Here is a 19,229-nt window from a genome sequence, read left to right on the forward strand (position 1 = left end):
GTTCAGACACAGTTTGACGCTTTGCACTTGAATGTTCTATGTCATAGCATGGCACGTAAAGCAAGGATGCAGGAAAATTACTGTCAGTTTGCAAGACACATTTAGCAGTGGAGTGCGATAATGGCAGCATTGTCATTTTGTGGTAATCATCTCGGTAGCAAAGCGAGAAAATACGGCGTGATGTGGTAGTTGGAGCTCACTAATGTGGTACACTGGTTCATAGTGATAGTAAATGATGAAAAACACAGTGGTGTGCAGTACACAACACACTTTATTTTAAAGAAATTGGTACATACAAGAATACACAACATGGCACACTCAAGTCACTGGGCAAACTGAACTCTTATCAGTTGTCAGAGAGAAAACTGCGAATTGTTTACTCTGGACAGTGGCGCTAATGTTCCCACATATGCAAAGAGGAAAGTTAAAAGTTTTGTTAATATGCACATATAAATTTACTTTCTTCTGTTTCTTTTTATCTTTAACATTAATTATAAGAAAAGCCACTTTATTGTAAGTTTTGCATACAAAAACAATACTAGTATCGTATTTTTCCGTAAACGTTTGATGAGCAGAAGTGCAAAATAGCAAAAAAACATTATATAAATGCAACACAAAATATGGGCTACAACAATACTAAACTGGGAAACCATTGATGACTGTCAGCAATGTTGTCATAAAACTCGTCTGCTCCTTCTGGTACAGTAAAATGTCTTATACATTTTAAGATATACTTTTTCTTTTCCTTGCAGACCCTGTAAATTTTTTGCAAGGTGGCTGCTTTCTTCACTTCCTGGCTGTAGTTTCTGGATTTACATACCTCAACCTCTACAGGGCTTGCATGTCCACCCCATTATCTGAATGGTCAGCATGTTGGATTGCCACACATGGGGGCCCAGGTTCGATTCCCGGCTGGGGAGGGAGATTTTCTCCCCTCATGGACCGGGTGTTGTGCTGTCCTCATCATCATTTCATCCCCATTGTCGATGCGCAGTTCGCCCTATTTGGCGTCACACTCAATAAGACCTGCACTTGGCATCCGAACTTCCCGACTGGGAACTCCCAGCCACTGGCAACATACACTTATTTCCATTTACAGGGCTTCCATTACAGGTGTCCAGTACTGACAACAGTACTTTCTTCTTAGACTTTTCACAAGCCATCACTCGCTGAGCAGTTATTTTGAAAGGGCTTTTAGTGCAATGGACTTAAGAACCTTTGCTTTTCAGTCCTTATTTAGCATCTAGACAATGCCATATTGTTCCAGCACTTTATAATGTTTAGTTGGTAAAAGACTATCTTCCTTTTTTCCGGTAGTATTTGTCCAGTTTACCAAACTCTCGGTCAGGATTATAACTGTGACCACAAATAGGGAAATAATAAGCAGTGTCATAATTTTTTTGCTTTCTTCAATTAATGTCATTAGTATGCATATCATTACTGTAATTTTGTTTTGACTGGTACAGGAATCAAAAAATAATAATAATTTTATTTTGACTATTTTCCGGCAGAGATGCCTCATAGTCCAGTGAAACTGCCAGAAAAAAAGCCTGTACCTTGCAAAAGGTGGGGTAGAAGATTTTATTATTTTAACTCGTTCATATTGTTGGAAAGGTTACAAAACCAAGTTTTGCCAACAAAATTTCTGTTGGGAAAACTTTCTGCAGTCGAAAAACTTTGAAAATTTCGGACTTTTTTCAGTTTTTTCAAAATATCTCAGTTTCATTTGCTCCTATCGCTTTAACGTCTATTTTCTTTTTTAAAGAGCACAAAATTCTCTACAAATTTGATTCTTACCATTTTTTTCTACTCCCAGTATCTAAGGCGCTACAGCGCGTCATAAAATACAAATTTTTCAAATTTCTAGCAAAGTGGCAAATTACCTAATTTTTGAACACTGTTATTTGAGTTTCTATTTGTGTAGTATAAACATATTACTCATCATGTTATTCATTGGAATTTACCATATCACTCTTCTGCAGGGCCAGGACAAACAGCATCATATTCAGTAACTATGAACACATTCACGTCGGATTGCGTGAAGTTTATTTATGTTACAATATGTAATACGATTGCATGCAGGTGCCATACATTTTCTACAGTTGATTGACGTTAATGATCAGTTATAAGAAAAAGTATGTAGGAATTGTTCTTTAGCGGACAAAAGTGCATTTATTCTATGGCGGGCGGAAGGCGATTATCTCTGGTGATTGTTCACAGCACGCTGAAAGCTATTAGCACACAACAATAAGGATCCTACAGTTTGGAGTCGCTTCCATTCAGTACATGTTGTGGTGCTGAAAATGAGTATGTCTGACATGAATTTGTGTTCCATTTGCGAAAAAACTGTGGTGAGTGGTGGACACAATGTGAAAAAGAAGCCGACTGGTGTGGCCGTGCGGTTCTAGGAGCATCAGTCTGGAACCACTACAGTTGCAGGTTCGAATCCTGCCTCGGGCATGGATGTGTGTGATGTCCTTAGGTTAGTTAGGTTTGAGTAGTTCTAAGTTCTAGGGGACTGATGACCATAGATGTTAGGTCCCATAGTGCTCAGAGCCATTTGAACCATTTGTGAAAAAGAAAGGACTGAGCACACTTATCGATTGTAGTGCTAAACGCAGGGAGTCTGCCCACCCATTTTTTGAAAACGCTCAGTGAAGTGATGTTGCATGAAGCATGCTACAAGAAGTACATTAATGAGAGAATGATAGCAGCTAGCCTTCGACATCCTCAGGAACCAACAGGCATGCTACGTCAGTCGCAGGAAAAAGGTCAGTTTAATTTCAAAGAGAAATGCTTCTTATTTGCAAAAGGGAATTTTGATGACTTTTCAACCAAGCAGTTAAGATTGCCATATGCCAAACGAAATTTTGTTTACAAAGTAATGAAAATGGAAGTCCAATCGACAGTATTAGAACAGGCTAAATGACGTGGTGATGAATTTGGTCAACAAGTGATAGGGCGGATTCAAAATGTAAATGATTTGGTTGCTGCAGATGGGTGATACCACAGATTTTGCTACAGAAAGTTCTTTCACCGTGTTTCAGCTACTGGACATAATCGAGGTTACCGACCTGCAACACAAGTAGATGAAGGCATGGAGGCTATAATTGCCTACCTGGAAACCAATACGGAAGAATGTCAGTTTTCTATGGACGATCTGTTAGAGAAAATACCCACATCACCTGATATTCGAACTGTCAAGGTTCGCCTTTTCCGGAAATATGGTGACGATGTGGTGATAGCTCAGACACCTTCAAAGCCAGGCACAAGAAGATGTTGACGTTATGATCGTAACATCTGCCATTTTAAGAACCAAAGATTTTGGAAGTGTTGTCATTGTAGGAGAAGATGTTGACCTGCTTTTGCTCATGACTGGTTTGGGGCAAGGCATTGAAAACTTATTTTTCTTAAAGCCAGGAAGAGGAAATGCAGAAGACAAGTGGTTTTCCACTGATCTTACAAGTCTGACAGTGAATATATTCTGTTCACTCACGCCTTTAGCGGATGTGATGCAACATCCGCTTTTTTTGGTCAAGGAAAAATTAAGTGCTTCAATATTGTTGCGAAAAATGAACACCTAACCTCAGTGCTTTGCACGTTCAATAAACCACATGCCACCCGTGAAGAAATAATAACAGCAGGAGAACAGGTTACTATCGCATTGTATAGTAGAGGTGTCAGCAGTTCCCACACACTAGACCATTTGCGGTACCAGCTAATCGCCAAGTCTGCCACAAAAAGCAAACTGAATCTTGCACGGTTGCCACCTACACAAGATGCTGCACAACATCATTCGTTGTGGACTTACCAACAAGTCCAAAGTTGGATAGGAAGCTGGAAACCTCCTGAGAAATGGGGCTTGAATCACAGTGACCATGGTCCAATATTCGTTATAATGAGCTAAGATCCAGCACCTGAAGCACTTCTTCACATTGTTTCATGCTCATACAAGCTGAACTGTGGTGGAGCGTGCTCCTGTAGAAAAGCACGTTTGAAATGTTCTTCAATTTGTGAGAAATGTATTGGGGTCAACTGTGAAAACGTGCCAAAATTTTTATATGAAGACAGTGAAGAAGATGTTATGGAGGATGTTGAGGAAACGGCTGACGAAATCAACAAACTTGCTGAGGCTGACTCGCTGTTTAAAGAAGAGGTCAATCTGGGATCAACTCTATGTACAGACCCTGAATCCGTAACTCGAGGTATTTCTGGTGACACTGAGGAACCTGGCCCATCAAAACGTTGGAAGTGATGCTCATACCTGTCTCAAGTGCACTAAAGTGCGATATTACAAGTATTAGACACCCAGAACTGTCAACATTTTTTAATAACTGACAATGCATTTTAATTGTAATAAAGCTACTTGTTTTTAATGTCAACTGTGTGGCCTTTATACACAAAAATAATTACCTACCTAATTAGGTTGCCTATTGCACTAATAATAGTTCAGTTTCCTGAGACAGTTTATTTTGTGTGTGTGTGTGTGTGTGTGTGTGTGTGTGTGTGTGTGTGTGTGTTAATGATGTATTTTTATATTTATAGTTTTACAAATACCAGGGCTGAGGTGGCCCATAGTGAACTTCAGGTAGTGATGTAAGAATCACAATAGTTGGGTGCCCAGCAATCCTTAATGTGCATACAGAGAAACTGAATACCTGAAAGTGAGGTGGTAAATTCCAACATATAGCATGATGTATAATGTATTTATACTAAACAAACAGAAACTGAAAAAAATAGTATTCAAAAACAAGGTATCTTGCCAATATGCTCAAAATTTGAAAAATTGGTATTTTTTGACACGCTGTAGCGCCTTAGATACTGGGAGTAGAAAAAAATGGTAATAATCAAATTTGTAGAGAATTTTGTGCTCTTTAAAAAAGAAAACAGACGTTAAAGCGATAGGAGCAAATGAAACTGAGATATTTTGAAAAAACTGAAAAAAGTCCGAAATTTTTGAAGTTTTTTGACTGCAGAAAGTTTTCCCAAGAGAAATTTTCTTGGCAAAACTTGGTTTTGTAACCTTTCCAACAATATGAACGAGTTAAAAAAATAAAATCTTCTACCCCACCTTTTGCAAGGTATATCTGCAATTTGACTGGACTATCAGGACATGCAGGGACCAAGCAGCAATCGGTATTGTAATTGTAAACTGTCGAAGCTGCGTTGGTAAAGTACCGGAACTTCAAGCGCTGATAGAAAGCACCGAAGCTGAAATCGTTATAGGTACAGAAAGCTGGCTGAAGCCAGAGATAAATTCTGCCGAAATTTTTACAAAGGTACAGACGGTGTTTAGAAAGGATAGATTGCATGCAACCGGTGGTGGAGTGTTCGTCACTGTTAGTAGTAGTTTATCCTGTAGTGAAGTAGAAGTGGATAGTTCCTGTGAATTATTATGGGTGGAGGTTACACTCAACAACCGAGCTAGGTTAATAATTGGCTCCTTTTACCGACCTCCCGACTCAGCAGCATTAGTGGCAGAACAACTGAGAGAAAATTTGGAATACATTTCACATAAATTTTCTCAGCATGTTATAGTCTTAGGTGGAGATTTCAATTTACCAGATATAGACTGGGACACTCAGATGGACACTCAGATGGTAGGGACACTCAGATGGACACTCAGATGGTAGGGACAGAGCATCGAGTGACATTATACTGAGTGCACTATCCGAAAATTACCTCGAGCAATTAAACAGAGAACCGACTGGTGGAGATAACATCTTGGACCTACTGATAACAAACAGACCCGAACTTTTCGACTCTGTAAGCGCAGAACAGGGAATCAGTGATCATAAGGCCGTTGCAGCATCTCTGAATATGGAAGTAAATAGGAATATAAAAAAAGGGAGGAAGGTTTATCTGTTTAGCAAGAATAATAGAAGGCAGATTTCAGACTACCTAACAGATCAAAACGAAAATTTCTGTTCCGACACTGACAATGTTAAGTGTTTATGGAAAAAGTTCAAGGCAATTGTAAAATGTGTTTTAGACAGGTACGTGCCGAGTAAAACTGTGAGGGACGGGAAAAACACACCGTGGTACAACAACAAAGTTAGGAAACTACTGCGAAAGCAAAGAGAGCTTTACTGCAAGTTTAAACGCAGCCAAAACCTCGCAGACAAACAGAAGCTAAACGATGTCAAAGTTAGCGTAAGGAGGGCTATGCATGAAGCGTTCAGTGAATTCGAAAGTAAAATTCTATGTACCGACTTGACAGAAAATCCTAGGAAGTTCTGGTCTTACGTTAAATCAGTAAGTGGATCGAAACAGCATATCCAGACACTCCGGGATGATGAAGGCATTGAAACAGAGGATGACACGCGTAAAGCTGAAATACTAAACACCTTTTTCCAAAGCTGTTTCACAGAGGAAGACCGCACTGCAGTTCCTTCTCTAAATCCTCGCACAAACGAAAAAATGGCTGACATCGAAATAAGTGTCCAAGGAATAGAAAAGCAACTGGAATCACTCAACAGAGGAAAGTCTACTGGACCTGACGGGATACCAATTCGATTCTACCCAGAGTAGCCGTGTACCGCAAGTCTCTAGAGGAACGGAAGGTTCCAAATGATTGGAAAAGAGCACAGGTAGTCCCAGTCTTCAAGAAGGGTCATCGAGCAGATGCGCAAAACTATAGACCTATATCTCTGACGTTGATCTGTTGTAGAATTTTAGAACATGTTTTTTGCTCGAGTATCATGTCGTTTTTGGAAACCCAGAATCTACTATGTAGGAATCAACATGGATTCCGGAAACAGCGATCCTGTGAGACCCAACTCGCTTTATTTGTTCATGAGACCCAGAAAATATTAGATACAGGCTCCCAGGTGGATGCTATTTTCCTTGACTTCCGGAAGGCGTTCGATACAGTTCCGCACTGTCGCCTGATAAACAAAGTAAGAGCCTACGGAATATCAGACCAGCTGTGTGGCTGGATTGAAGAGTTTTTAGCAAACAGAACACAGCATGTTGTTATCAATGGAGAGACGTCTACAGACGTTAAAGTAACCTCTGGCGTGCCACAGGGGAGTGTTATGGGACCATTGCTTTTCACAATATATATAAATGACCTAGTAGATAGTGTCGGAAGTTCCATGCGGCTTTTCGCGGATGATGCTGTAATATACAGAGAAGTTGCAGCATTAGAAAATTGTGGCGAAATGCAGGAAGATCTGCAGTGGATAGGCACTTGGTGCAGGGAGTGGCAACTGACCCTTAACATAGACAAATGTAATGTATTGCGAATACATAGAAAGAAGGATCCTTTATTGTATGATTATATGATAGCAGAACAAACACTGGTAGCAGTTACTTCTGTAAAATATCTGGGAGTATGCGTGCGGAACAATTTGAAGTGGAATGATCATATAAAATTAATTGTTGGTAAGGCGGGTACCAGGTTGAGATTGGGAGAGTCCTTAGAAAATGTAGTCCATCAACAAAGGAGGTGGCTTACAAAACACTCGTTCGACCTATACTTGAGTATTGCGCATCAGTGTGGGATCCGTACCAGATCGGGTTGACAGAGGAGATAGAGAAGATCCAAAGAAGAGCGGCGCGTTTCGTCACAGGGTTATTTGGTAACCGTGATAGCGTTACGGAGATGTTTAACAAACTCAAGTGGCAGACTCTGCAAGAGAGGCGCTCTGCATCACGGTGTAGCTTGCTCGCCAGGTTTCGAGAGGGTGCGTTTCTGGATGAGGTAGCGAATATATTGCTTCCCCCTACTTATACCTCCCGAGGAGATCACGAATGTAAAATTAGAGAGATTAGAGCGCGCACGGAGGCTTTCAGACAGTCGTTCTTCCCGCGAACCATACGCGACTGGAACAGGAAAAGGAGGTAATGACAATGGCACGTAAAGTGCCCTCTGCCACACACCGTTGGGTGGCTTGCGGAGTATAAATGTAGATGTAGATGTAGGTCAAGGTTTCTGAGCGAATCAGTAGAGCACAGGTTATTTGGTTGCATCCTTTCAATCCACCTGTTTCAATCCAAGTATAAAAAGTAATTCTTTCCCTTGTCTGTGTTCTAGAATGAATCATAATGCACAAACTGTATAGCCAAATGTATCTTGAATAGAGTACTTCACATATGAGAGTTTTGGTATTGGCTGATTCTGACATACTTTAACCACATTTGGAGTTTCCTCCTTCGTTATTGCACAGAACTTCATTACATGATGTTTTTGCAACCTGTAGTTATTAACCGATTTTGTTCTGCAGATCTGGTTCCTTTTGGAAGTCTGTTGTTGTTGTTGTGGTGGTGGTGGTGGTGGTGGTCTTCAGTCCTGAGACTGGTTTGATGCAGCTCTCCACGCTACTCTATCCTGTGCAAGCTGCTTCATCTCCCAGTACCTACTGCAACCTATGTCCTTCTGAATCTGTTTAGTGTATTCATCTCTTGGTCTCCCTCTACGATTTTTACCCTCCACGCTGCCCTCCAATACTAAACTGATGATCCCTTGATGCCTCAGAACATGTCCTAACAACCAATCCCTTCTTCTAGTCAAGTTGTGCCACAAATTCCTCTTCTCCCCAATCCTGTTCAATACTTCCTCCATACAAATACTTTCAGAAACGACTTCCTGACACTTAAATCTGTACTCGATGTTAGCAAATTTCTCTTCTTCAGAAACGCTTTCCTTGCCATTGCCAGTCTACATTTTATATCCTCTCTACTTCGACAATCATCAGTTATTTTGCTCCCCAATTAGCAAAACTCCTTTACTACTTTAAGTGTCTCATTTCCTAATCTAATTCCCTCAGCATCACCCGACTTAATTCGACTACATTCCATTATCCTCGTTTTGCTTTTGTTGATGTTCATCTTATATCCTCCTTTCAAGACACTATCCATTCCATTCAACTGCACTTCCAAGTCCTTTACTGTCTCTGACAGAATTACAATGTCATCGGGGAACCTCAAAGTTTTAATTTCTTCTCCATGGATTTTAATACCTACTCTGAATTTTTCTTTTGTTTCCTTCACTGCTTGCTCAATATAGAGATTGAATAACATCGGGGAGAGGCCACAACCCTGTCTCACTCCCTTCCCAACCACTGCTTCCCTTTCGTGCCCCTCGACTCTTATAACTGCCATCTGGTTTCTGTACAAATTATAAATAGCCTTTCGCTCCCTGTATTTTACCCCTGCCACCTTTAGAATTTGAAAGAGAGTATTCCAGTCAACATTGTCGAAAGCTTTCTCTAAGTCTACAAATGTTAGAAAAGTAGGTTTGCCTTTCCTTAATCTAGCTTCTAAGATAAGTCGTAGAGTCAGTATTCTCGACAGAATAATAGAAAAACTGGTAGAAGTTGTTTTCGGAGATCAGTTTGGATACCAGAGAAATGCAGGAACACGTGAGGCAATACTGAATTTACAACTTACTGTAGAAGATAGCTTAAGGGAAGGAATACTTACATTTGTGGAATTTATAGATTTAGAAAAAGCTTTCGGCAGTGTTGACTGGAATCTCTCTTTGAAATTCTAAAGGTAAGAGGCATAAAGTACAAGGAGCAGAAATCTCATTACAACTTGTACAGAAACCTGACCACAGTTATTAGAGTTGAGGCACATGAGAAGGAAGCAGTGGTTGACAGGGGAGTGAGGCAAAGATTTTGCCAGTCACCGATTTTATTCAATCTGTACATTGAACAAGCAGTAAAGGGAATCAGAGAAATAATGGAATAGGAATTAAAGTTCAGGGAGAAGAAACAAAAACTTTGAGGTTTGCCGATGGCATTGTAGTTCTGCCAGAGACACCAAAGGACTTGGAAGAGCAGTTGAATAAAATGGACAGTGTCTTGAAAGGAAGATATAAGATGAACATCAACAAAACAAAACAAGGGTAATCGAATGTAATTGAATCAAGTCATGCGATGCTATGGAATTACATTTGGAAATAAGACACTTAAAGTAGGAGATGAATTTTGTTAATTGGGTGAACAAAATAACTGATGATGGCCAGAGTAGATATGATATAAAATGTAGACTGATAATTGCAAGAAAAGAAATTTGTTAACATTAAATATAGATTTAAGTGTTAGGAAGTCTTTCAGAAAGTATTTATACAGAATCTAGCCATGCATGGAAGTGAAACATGGATGAGAAACAGTTTAGACAAGAAGAGAACTGAAGCTTTTGAAATGTGACACTACAGAAGATTAGATTGGTAGACCATGTAACTAATGAGGAGGTACTGAATAGAATCAGGGAGAAAAGAAATTTATGGCACAACATGACGAGAAGAACAGATCGATTGATAGGACACATTTTGAGACATCAGTAGATCACCAGTTTAGTACAGGAGGGAAATTGGGGGAGGGGGTGGTAAAAATTGTAGAGGGAGACCAAGGGATGACTACAGTAAGCAGATTCAAGAGGATGCAAGTTGCAGTAGTTATTCAGAGATTAAGAGGCATGCATGGGATAGAGTAGCTTGGGGAGTTGCATCAAACCCATCTTGGGATTGAAGACCACAACCTGCTTGTTCCCACCATTGATTGGGCTTTGGTCTCCAGCTCATGGTAATGAAGACAAGTCTCATCACCAGTCACAAGTTTTCACATAAATCTCTGGATACTGGCTGTGGCATCGAAGGATATCACTGCACATGTCCTGCATTGCTGTGTTTGTGCAGAAGTAGGGATTTGGGAACCTATCTGGTGGACAACTTCCCAAGCTTAAGATGGTCATGTACTACACAGTGCAGATTACTTATGGCAAGTCCTGTGGCTGCCTCCAGTTCCATGAGTGTGATACACATTTTCTCCTGAATATGCTTTCCACTCTTTCAATGTTGGCAGGTGTTATCACAGTCACTTTTCTTCCAGAACTGGTTCCTTTCTCTGTTGATGTAGGATCTCTTTTTCCAGCCATACACCCAATTGTAAATTGGTTTTCATGATGGTACACATTCTGCGTACTGCCACCAATTGCCTGTGAATATCCTAACTGTTTGCACCCTCCTTCCACAGAAATCACATCATCCATTGCTGTCCTTGATGATCACTCTCCCTGTTGTGCACTCACATAATGACAGCAGTTGGGTAAATGGACTGTACTGTGCAGGAATGACATTGTAGTGATGTCCTACCATCGACAGGTAGACCAAAGTATTACACACCTGCAACTGTAATGATGTGCAGATGATGCACCCTGTATGATGGGAATAAATAAAGGGGTCAATCAATATTGAGGCATTGTTATTTTGTTTCAACAGCATGCTGTCATTGAATTCTTGTCAAACAGGAAAAATATGCTAGTGAAATCCATCCCAGGCATCAGTGTGTATATGCAGTTGAAGTGTGCAAGTCTTTGTCACTGAGAATGAAATCACAACACAACTGGCAGTAGGGCGTAGTACAATCCACAGAATTGTTTGAAGCTTGGGTTACTACAATGTTAATATCTGTTGGATTCCCTGTTTACTGATTGCAGAGCACAAAGTTCAGAGAAGAGCCATAAACCAAAATTTCTTCAGAGCTTTTGAAATGAAGGGTATGGTTTAGTGATGTTGTGTAAGACAGTGAAGCTAATTTCATCATTATGGGCATGAAACAAAATACCAGAGTATGGTATGGTATGGTAACATTCAGACTCACCCTCACAAAAGTAAGCAAGAATAGTTTGCCCTACTGGGAGAGCTATGACCGGCATCTTACAGGATGTTTGCATTCTGCTTCATTTTTGAACTTTGACAAATCATGAATGCTGTTTGCAACATACAGACACTTTTGAAGCACAGCCATGCATTGCACAGTAAATGACACAGGAAAAAGATCATCCTGAAGCACAGTAACATGCAGTCTCACACTGCTTGTGTCACTGGGTAGAAAATTGGGACATTTGAGTAAGGAGGACTTCCCCACCCTCAATACAGTTCCAACTTGACACTATCCGACTACCATCTTTTCACTTCTGTGAAAGAACAGCTGTGAGGGTAATGCTACAAGATGCTGGAGGACATCCAAAAAGCAGTGTCTTTGAGCAGTTTGAATGGGTTTATAGCTCAACGGCATCTTCTAACTTACAAAATGGTGAGAAAATGTGTCCAAAAAATGGAAACCTTGTAGATTAATATGACATACATAGCCTCTATAAAAATAATAAATTAGGATTTATAATAATGGATTGCACACAACTTTCAGTATGGCACTCAAATAATTTAGATATTTATTTTGTGCTCTTATTGCAAGTTTTTTCTCACTGTCAAGCAACTGAATTACTGATTTATTAATAAAAGCACACATGTCCAGCTCTCAAATGTAGAGGTAGAAATTTTCCAGTTTATCTCAATGTTGTTATTTCTTTTTCAGATGAAAGATCCACCTTCACGTGAGACTGCCTTGGATTGTGGAGCTGGAATTGGACGGATAACTAAAAACTTACTTCTGCATCATTTCCAAAAAGTAGATTTGGTGGAACAAAATAGTATCTTTTTGAAAGAAGCAGAAACATACATTGGAAACAGTAAAAAGATCGGAACCTTCTTTAATGTTGGTGAGCTGAATTAAGAAAAAGCAAAATATTAATGAAACAATGGAAAATCTTGTTTGGATTATCAACAGTATTATGTAAAGGATAGATTGCTACTCACCCTAAAGATGACGCATTGAGTTACAGATGGGCATGACAAAAACACTGTTACCTATAAGCTTTTGGCCAAAGCCTTCTTCGAGGGGGGGGGGGGGGGGGGGGGGACCGCAGACCGCACACACATTCATACAAGCGCACTATTAGCTCCAGCTACTCCAGCCAGATTGCAACTGAAATGCATTGAATTGGAGCAACAATTAGAAGTGGTGTGGGGAAGGGGCAGGGATAGTAATGTACAAGTGGGACAAGAGGGATCAGTGCTGCCTGACAGAGCATGAAGGGACTGGAGGTAGCAGGACAGGCTTACCAGGTGCAATGTCAGGAGACTGTGTGGAGGGAGAAGGGGGTGGGGAAATGGAGTGGAAAGGAGAGGAGCAGAGGAGTGGAAAAAAAAAACTGGTGGGTGCACTGGCAAAGAGCAGCACACAGTGAGGGTGAGGGGAGGCCAATTTGAGGCAGTGACAGGACAGACGGCACAGAAACAACTGGGTGGAGGGTATGGGGACAGTAGGTTACCACAGGTTGGGACTAGAATGATTTTGGGAATGGAGAATGTGTTGTAAGGATAACTCCCATCTGAATCCTGTGGCATAGGGTTGGGATTGGGAGTGGCATAGGGATGGACTAGGATGTTGTGAAGGTTGGGTGGGTGATGAAATACTATTTTAGGAGTGGAAAGGATCTCTGGAGAAAGTGAGAGGACAGATGAGGTGGAAGCAGGTGGGTAGAGGGTGTGGGGACAATAGGTTGAGGCTATAATGATTTTAGGAGTGGAGAATGTGTTGTAAAAATAAATCACATCCCAGGTGGCTCACATTGTGAAGCTGCCATTGAAATCAAGTATGTTATGTTCAGCTGCATGTTCTGCTACTAGTTGATCCACTTTGCCAGATAGGACTAACAGGGGATAGTGAACATATACAGAGAAGGGCAGCACAAATGGTCACAGGTTTGTTTGACCCATGGGAGAGTGTCACCGAGATGCTGAAAAAAGTGAACTGGTTCTCTCTTGAAGATGGTCATAAACTATCCCAAGAACGTCTACTTACAGTGTTTCAAGAACCAGCTTTAAATGATGATTCTAGGAATATACTACAACCCTCCACTTATGGCTCACATAGGGAATGTGAGGACAAGATTAGATTAATTACAGCACACACATAGGCATTTAAACAATCATTCTTCATACACTCCATGCATGAATGGAACAGTAAGAAACATGAATGGAACAGTAAGAAAACCCAATAACTGGCACAATGCCACGTATCCTGTGCCATGCACATCACAGTAGTTTGTAGAATATAGATGTAGGTGAATGAATTCCAATACCACCCACACAACACACCAGGCGAGATGTCAGGCATTATCAGCCCTTTTCACCACCTCTCTCACCAATGGAAGCTGGGTGGTTCCTACCCACATATTACTTCTTTCCAGACGATAAGTAGTACATGTACCGAATTTGGTTAAATTGTATCTAGGAGATGTGGAACATACATACATACATACATAATACACACACGAACATCCATTTATAATGGATGAGTCACATAAGACATAACACTCGTTTTATTTCATGAACGGTTCCAGTATCAAGACAAGGTTTTTCACAAGTGGTAGTACACTAAGGAACATGTACTTTGGTACTTGATTAAGAGTCTTTAACTCTTGTGTTGATTGAGATATTGAAGCAAGTATGTATTTTTAAATAGAATTATATAATTTTTTAATGGTGTCCAAAAGTGCATGAAAAGATGATTACAGTGATATAAACCTTTTTAATGTTGAGGTTGAAACTTTTCACAAAATAATCCAAGAACTATTCTAAAATTGAAGTGCAAGTCAGCAAGAATGCGTTTTGCATTGTAAACATGTTCATTCCACGCTATGTTGTCATATCAGGTCTTTCGACTCCTCACTTCTTGGCACTGTGGAAGTAGCAGGGATTTTGTTGTCTATCATCAGGTCCAAGGGCACCCATATGTTAGTTTGTAAGTGGGTGGGGGTGCTAGACCTTGAGGTATGGAGAATTTTTAATATTTTGAAAGGTGAATGGCAAAAATTCCAGTTCAATCCTGTTACTAACCTGCATAATAGTGACTTTTAAATCATTTTCTTGAAAGAAAATCACCAAACTTCATTACATTCTGTCCTTTCCATAAGAGGTTGGGTGGGAACCCCTGCCCCCTCCCTTGCCCCCTGGGTATGGGCACCCTCCAGCAGGTCATCTCTGCTTCAACAATTCTTGCATGCTAACATTTACATCAGTTAAGTATGCTATATTATACGGTGAATGGTGGCACAAAACGTGTTGCCAGGGAATGTGGGATCAGCTGGAGGAATGTCATTCGCATTTTACATTGACGTAAATTCCACCTTTATCATCTGTCACTACCTATCAGGCACTTGGAGGACACAATTTTGAAAGTCGCATAACATTTAGCTGCTTTACTTTACATCACTTGGGAGATGATAGTACATTTTTCTAGCATGTGCTCCTTACTGTCGAAGCGGCATTTATGAACCACGATAATTTAAATTTATGTAACATGCACTACTAGCCAGCTGAAAATAAGCACTGGGTTTGTCAGGAATGATGACAGCAGTTGTGAAGCATAAACCTATGTGCGGTGTCATAGGAAATTCCATTGTGGGACCTTAATTCATCCCAGGGATGTTAAATGGAAAAATGTATACGCAGTTTCTTACAAACATTCTATCTGTTCTTCTAGAAGAGGTACCACTGGCTAAGAGACAGTGTATGTGGTTCCAACATGACAGCAGCCCTGCTCACCCTTCCTGTGTTGCAATGCAAATACTGAATGAAAAGTTTCCTGACCATTGGATAGGACGGAATTCCACAGTACAATGAGCGGCCAGGTCTCTTGATTTGACTACTCTTGATTTCTTTCTATGGGGATATAGAAAGGTGTAGTTTATCGTGAAGCCCCAACTACACCAGACGATATATGCTGTCAAATCACCATAGTATGCAACAACATATCATCTGAAGTACTTCCATTTGTTCACGTATCCCTCAACCAGCAATTGCTATAACTTGAAGAGAAAAAAAGGGTGGAGAAGATGCACAGACAAAGAGGGTAATGGATGACATGGACATTGATAAGGGGGCGAGGAAGGGATGGACAAAGAAAGGGGAAGGGGGAAAAGGACAGAGAAAGGGTAAAAGAGGGGATGGACAGAGGGACTGGGGAGAGGACGAGATAGACAGTGCAAGCAAGAGGAGATGGACAGAGATTTTTTTGGGGGGGGGGGGGGGGAGAAATGGGCAGAGAGAGAGGAGGAGGAGGACATGGACAAAGAGAGGGTCAGAGGAGATGGATAGCAAGAGAGGGGATGGGGGAGGGAAGAAATGGGCAGAGAGAGAGGGATGAAGACATGATCAGAGAGAGGGGAGGAGGAGGAGGAGATGGACAACAAGAGAGGAGAAGAGGTGATGGACTTAGAGGGGGCAAAAGATAGATGTACAGAGGGGGAAGGAACAGATGGACAGAGGGAAGGAGTGGATGGATAGAGGGAAGGAGCAGGTGGGCAGGGGGAGGGAGTAAGTGGACGGAGAGTGGGGCAGGAGGAGATGGACAGGGAATCACTTGCAGTCAATGGGAGACAAGTTGAGCATATAATTAAGTAAAGTGTAAAACTACGTTTCATTAAGGAAGGTATTTTATTGGTGCAAATCGTCTGTCATTCTAAATAAACTGTTTAGTTTGTTTAAACTCTGTTCTGTCAAGTTACAATTTTGAGTAGTATTTATAGACACATTTGTCTGGCAGTATGTGGTGTACTTTAAAATGTATTGAGGCTCCTCCAGTAAAAGACAGGTCAGGTATTTTCGTTTCCAAATCTAAGAAAGTTAATATACTGGTTTTCTTTTTCTCTTGACTATGGTTGTTTATCACTTGCTTCATATCTCGATTAATACAAGAGTTGAGACGCTAAATCACGTACTAAAGTACGTGCCCCTTGGTTTACTATCTTTTTCCAAAAGATTTGTTTTGATACCTGGAACCATTCACGAAACAGAAGGGGTGTCACGTCTAACAAGACTCACCCTGTATACAAACTAGGTGCTCCTGACCCTCTCTCCGTCCATGTCCTACTGGCCCTACCTGTACATCTGATCTGTGTCTCTCCCCCTCCCCCCCCCCCCTTCCACAGGTTGTTGGCTGCTTCCCCCTTTTTCCGTATCCTCTCCTATCTCTAAGGCCATATGTCCTCCCTCCCACCTCTCTTTGTCCACCTCCTCCTCCGTCTCTTACTGTCCCTCTCCCTGTCCATCTCAAGCCTCCCCCTCTGACCATCTCCTCTATCCCCTGTTTCTGTCCACCTTCTCCACCCACCACTCACTGCCCATCTCCTCCTGCTCCACTCTCTGTCCACCAGCTCCTTCCCTCTGCCCGTCAGCTCCTCCCCCACTCCCCGTCCACCTTCTCCTTCCGTCTGACCACCTACTCCCTCCCTCTGTCCACCTGCTCCTTCCCTCTATCCATCTGCTCCTTCCCTCTGTCCATCTGTTTCTCCCCCCTGTGTGCATCTCTCTTCTGCCCCCTTCTCCCCCTACCCCCATCCCCTTTCTTGTTATCCATCTCCTCCTCCCCTCTTTCTGTCCATGTCCTCCTCTCTCTCTCTCTCTCTCTCTCTCTCTCTCTCTCTCTCTCTCTGCCCATTTCTTCTCCCCTCCCCCTCTCCCCAAAATAATCTCAATCCATCTCCTCCTCTTTGCTTGCATTGTTCATCCCATCCCCCCCTCTGTCCATCCCCTCTTTTGCCCTTTCTCTGCCTTTTTCCCCCTTCCCCTTTCTTTGTCCATACCTTCCTCACCCCCTTATCAATGTCCATGTCATCTATTACCCTCTTTGTCTGTGCACTGCCTCCGTCCTTCTTTTCTCTCCAAGTTAACACTCTAACGTCAATAGGAAGTTGCTGGTTCTTACACTCACATTATTTCTTTCCATATAATAAGTAATATGTCTGCCAAATTGAGTTGAAATCGATCCAGGGGTTTAGGAGCATCTTTTTCATGTGACTTTGCCCACATACAAGTCACATATATTTCATTTGTATTTAATGTATTTCACACATATTTATACACATATCTCACCTGTATCTGTATCGAATTTTGCCCTGCAATTTTATTTTCACACCTATTAATATTTATGATGTTGTACCTCCTGAAATACATGTCGCAGAATGATATATTTTGGTGTGCTTTAAGCTGCATATGTGATTATTATCTGCATAATGTGTTTTCAAATAGAGTTAGTAGTAAGGAACTGATGGATTAAAATGTCATGCATGATGCAGCTGTTTTCTACGCATCTCAGTATTGGACATCTCTCCTGAACTATATGTCGTAAAATGATATAATTTTGCTGGTTCATTCAATGGTGTATGGGACTTCTGTGTGCAAAATGTATGACAAATACAATTACTGGTAAAGATGTAATAAATTGAAATGTCATGTTTGATGCAGCAGCTGTGTTGCATGAACAGTGAAAACATAGTAAGCAATAAACTTTTTTCTTTTCATCATTTGTGTGGGTTGTCAGTGAGGAAAAGTTTAGTACAGGTTTGAAGTTATGTGTAAAGTTTGTTGCATGCCACTAAGGGCTCTCATTCTCAAGTACTGGATGAGTATAGTCTGGCTGGTTGTGTGTCACAAGCTATATTACTTTTTCACCCACACCTCTTTATAGGTAGAGCCTTCTCCCCCCATCCTTCTGCCCATCTCCTCTTCTCCCATCTCTGTACCTATCTCCTCCTCCCCCTATCTCACTGCCTAACTCCTCCTCCCCCCATCTCTCTGCCCATATCCTCCGCTGCCCTCTCTCTCAATCTCCTCCTCCACCATCTCTCTCTGTTCACTCCCCCCCCCCCCCCCACTTTCTTTCCATTTCATCCTGACCTCATCTTTCTTTCCTCTCCTCCTACTGCTTCCCCTCCCTCTTTTCCATCTATGCCAGTCCTCCTCTTCCTATCTGCCTTCTCCTCCTCAACTCCTCATAGTCAACTCCTCCTCCTCCTCCTCCTTCTCCTTCTCTCTCTGTATAGTCATCTCCTCCTGCCCCCTTTTCCTTATCCACCTCCTCCTCCCCCTCTCTGTCCCTCCTCTCCTTAACCCCTTTACTCCCAAGAGGCTCACATCACTTTTGTGTGTAAGCAGTTGGCCACTTCGGGGCTGATGCCGTTAGAGCACTACTTTCCTTTCCGTGCTGCAAGTCTATTCTTTTTCTATTTTTTACCTCTCTGCCTTTCTATTGGATCATCTTCTTGGTGTCAGTTGTGCTTTGATTTGGTTTTTGATTTTGGACACTCATTTTCTTCTCTTCTAGCATCCCACAACTTTTCATTCCTAACCATATGGCCACCTTCTTGGGTTAATATGCTCTTTTCCAAATTTTAAAGAAAGGCAGATTGTGTAGGAAAGATCACCCATTATGGCATATATTGCAGTTTTTGTGTCTTTCTTTGTTTGCACCCTTCATTTCTTGCAAAGGTACTGTGCCCAAAATCCAGCATGCTAGCCATTCTGTGGTGGGGGGTGGGTCAGGGAGGGTCGGTCATCAAGTACCTGCATGGTGGTAGCCCCGCTGACGATGTGGGAA

General features: G+C 41.5%; 1 protein-coding gene across 1 annotated transcript in view; it reads left to right on the forward strand.

Moving 5' to 3' along the window:
• The window catches only part of LOC126190821 (N-terminal Xaa-Pro-Lys N-methyltransferase 1), an 88,748-nt gene that overhangs the window by 33,688 nt on the left and 35,831 nt on the right, over window positions 1-19,229 (forward strand). The window contains exon 3 of the mRNA XM_049931390.1: window positions 12,324-12,507. Coding sequence (XP_049787347.1) covers window positions 12,324-12,507 — 184 coding nt within the window. The remainder of the gene's footprint in view (window positions 1-12,323; window positions 12,508-19,229) is intronic.

Source organism: Schistocerca cancellata, chromosome 6, assembly GCF_023864275.1.
Source record: "Schistocerca cancellata isolate TAMUIC-IGC-003103 chromosome 6, iqSchCanc2.1, whole genome shotgun sequence".
Classification (NCBI taxonomy): domain Eukaryota; kingdom Metazoa; phylum Arthropoda; class Insecta; order Orthoptera; family Acrididae; genus Schistocerca; species Schistocerca cancellata.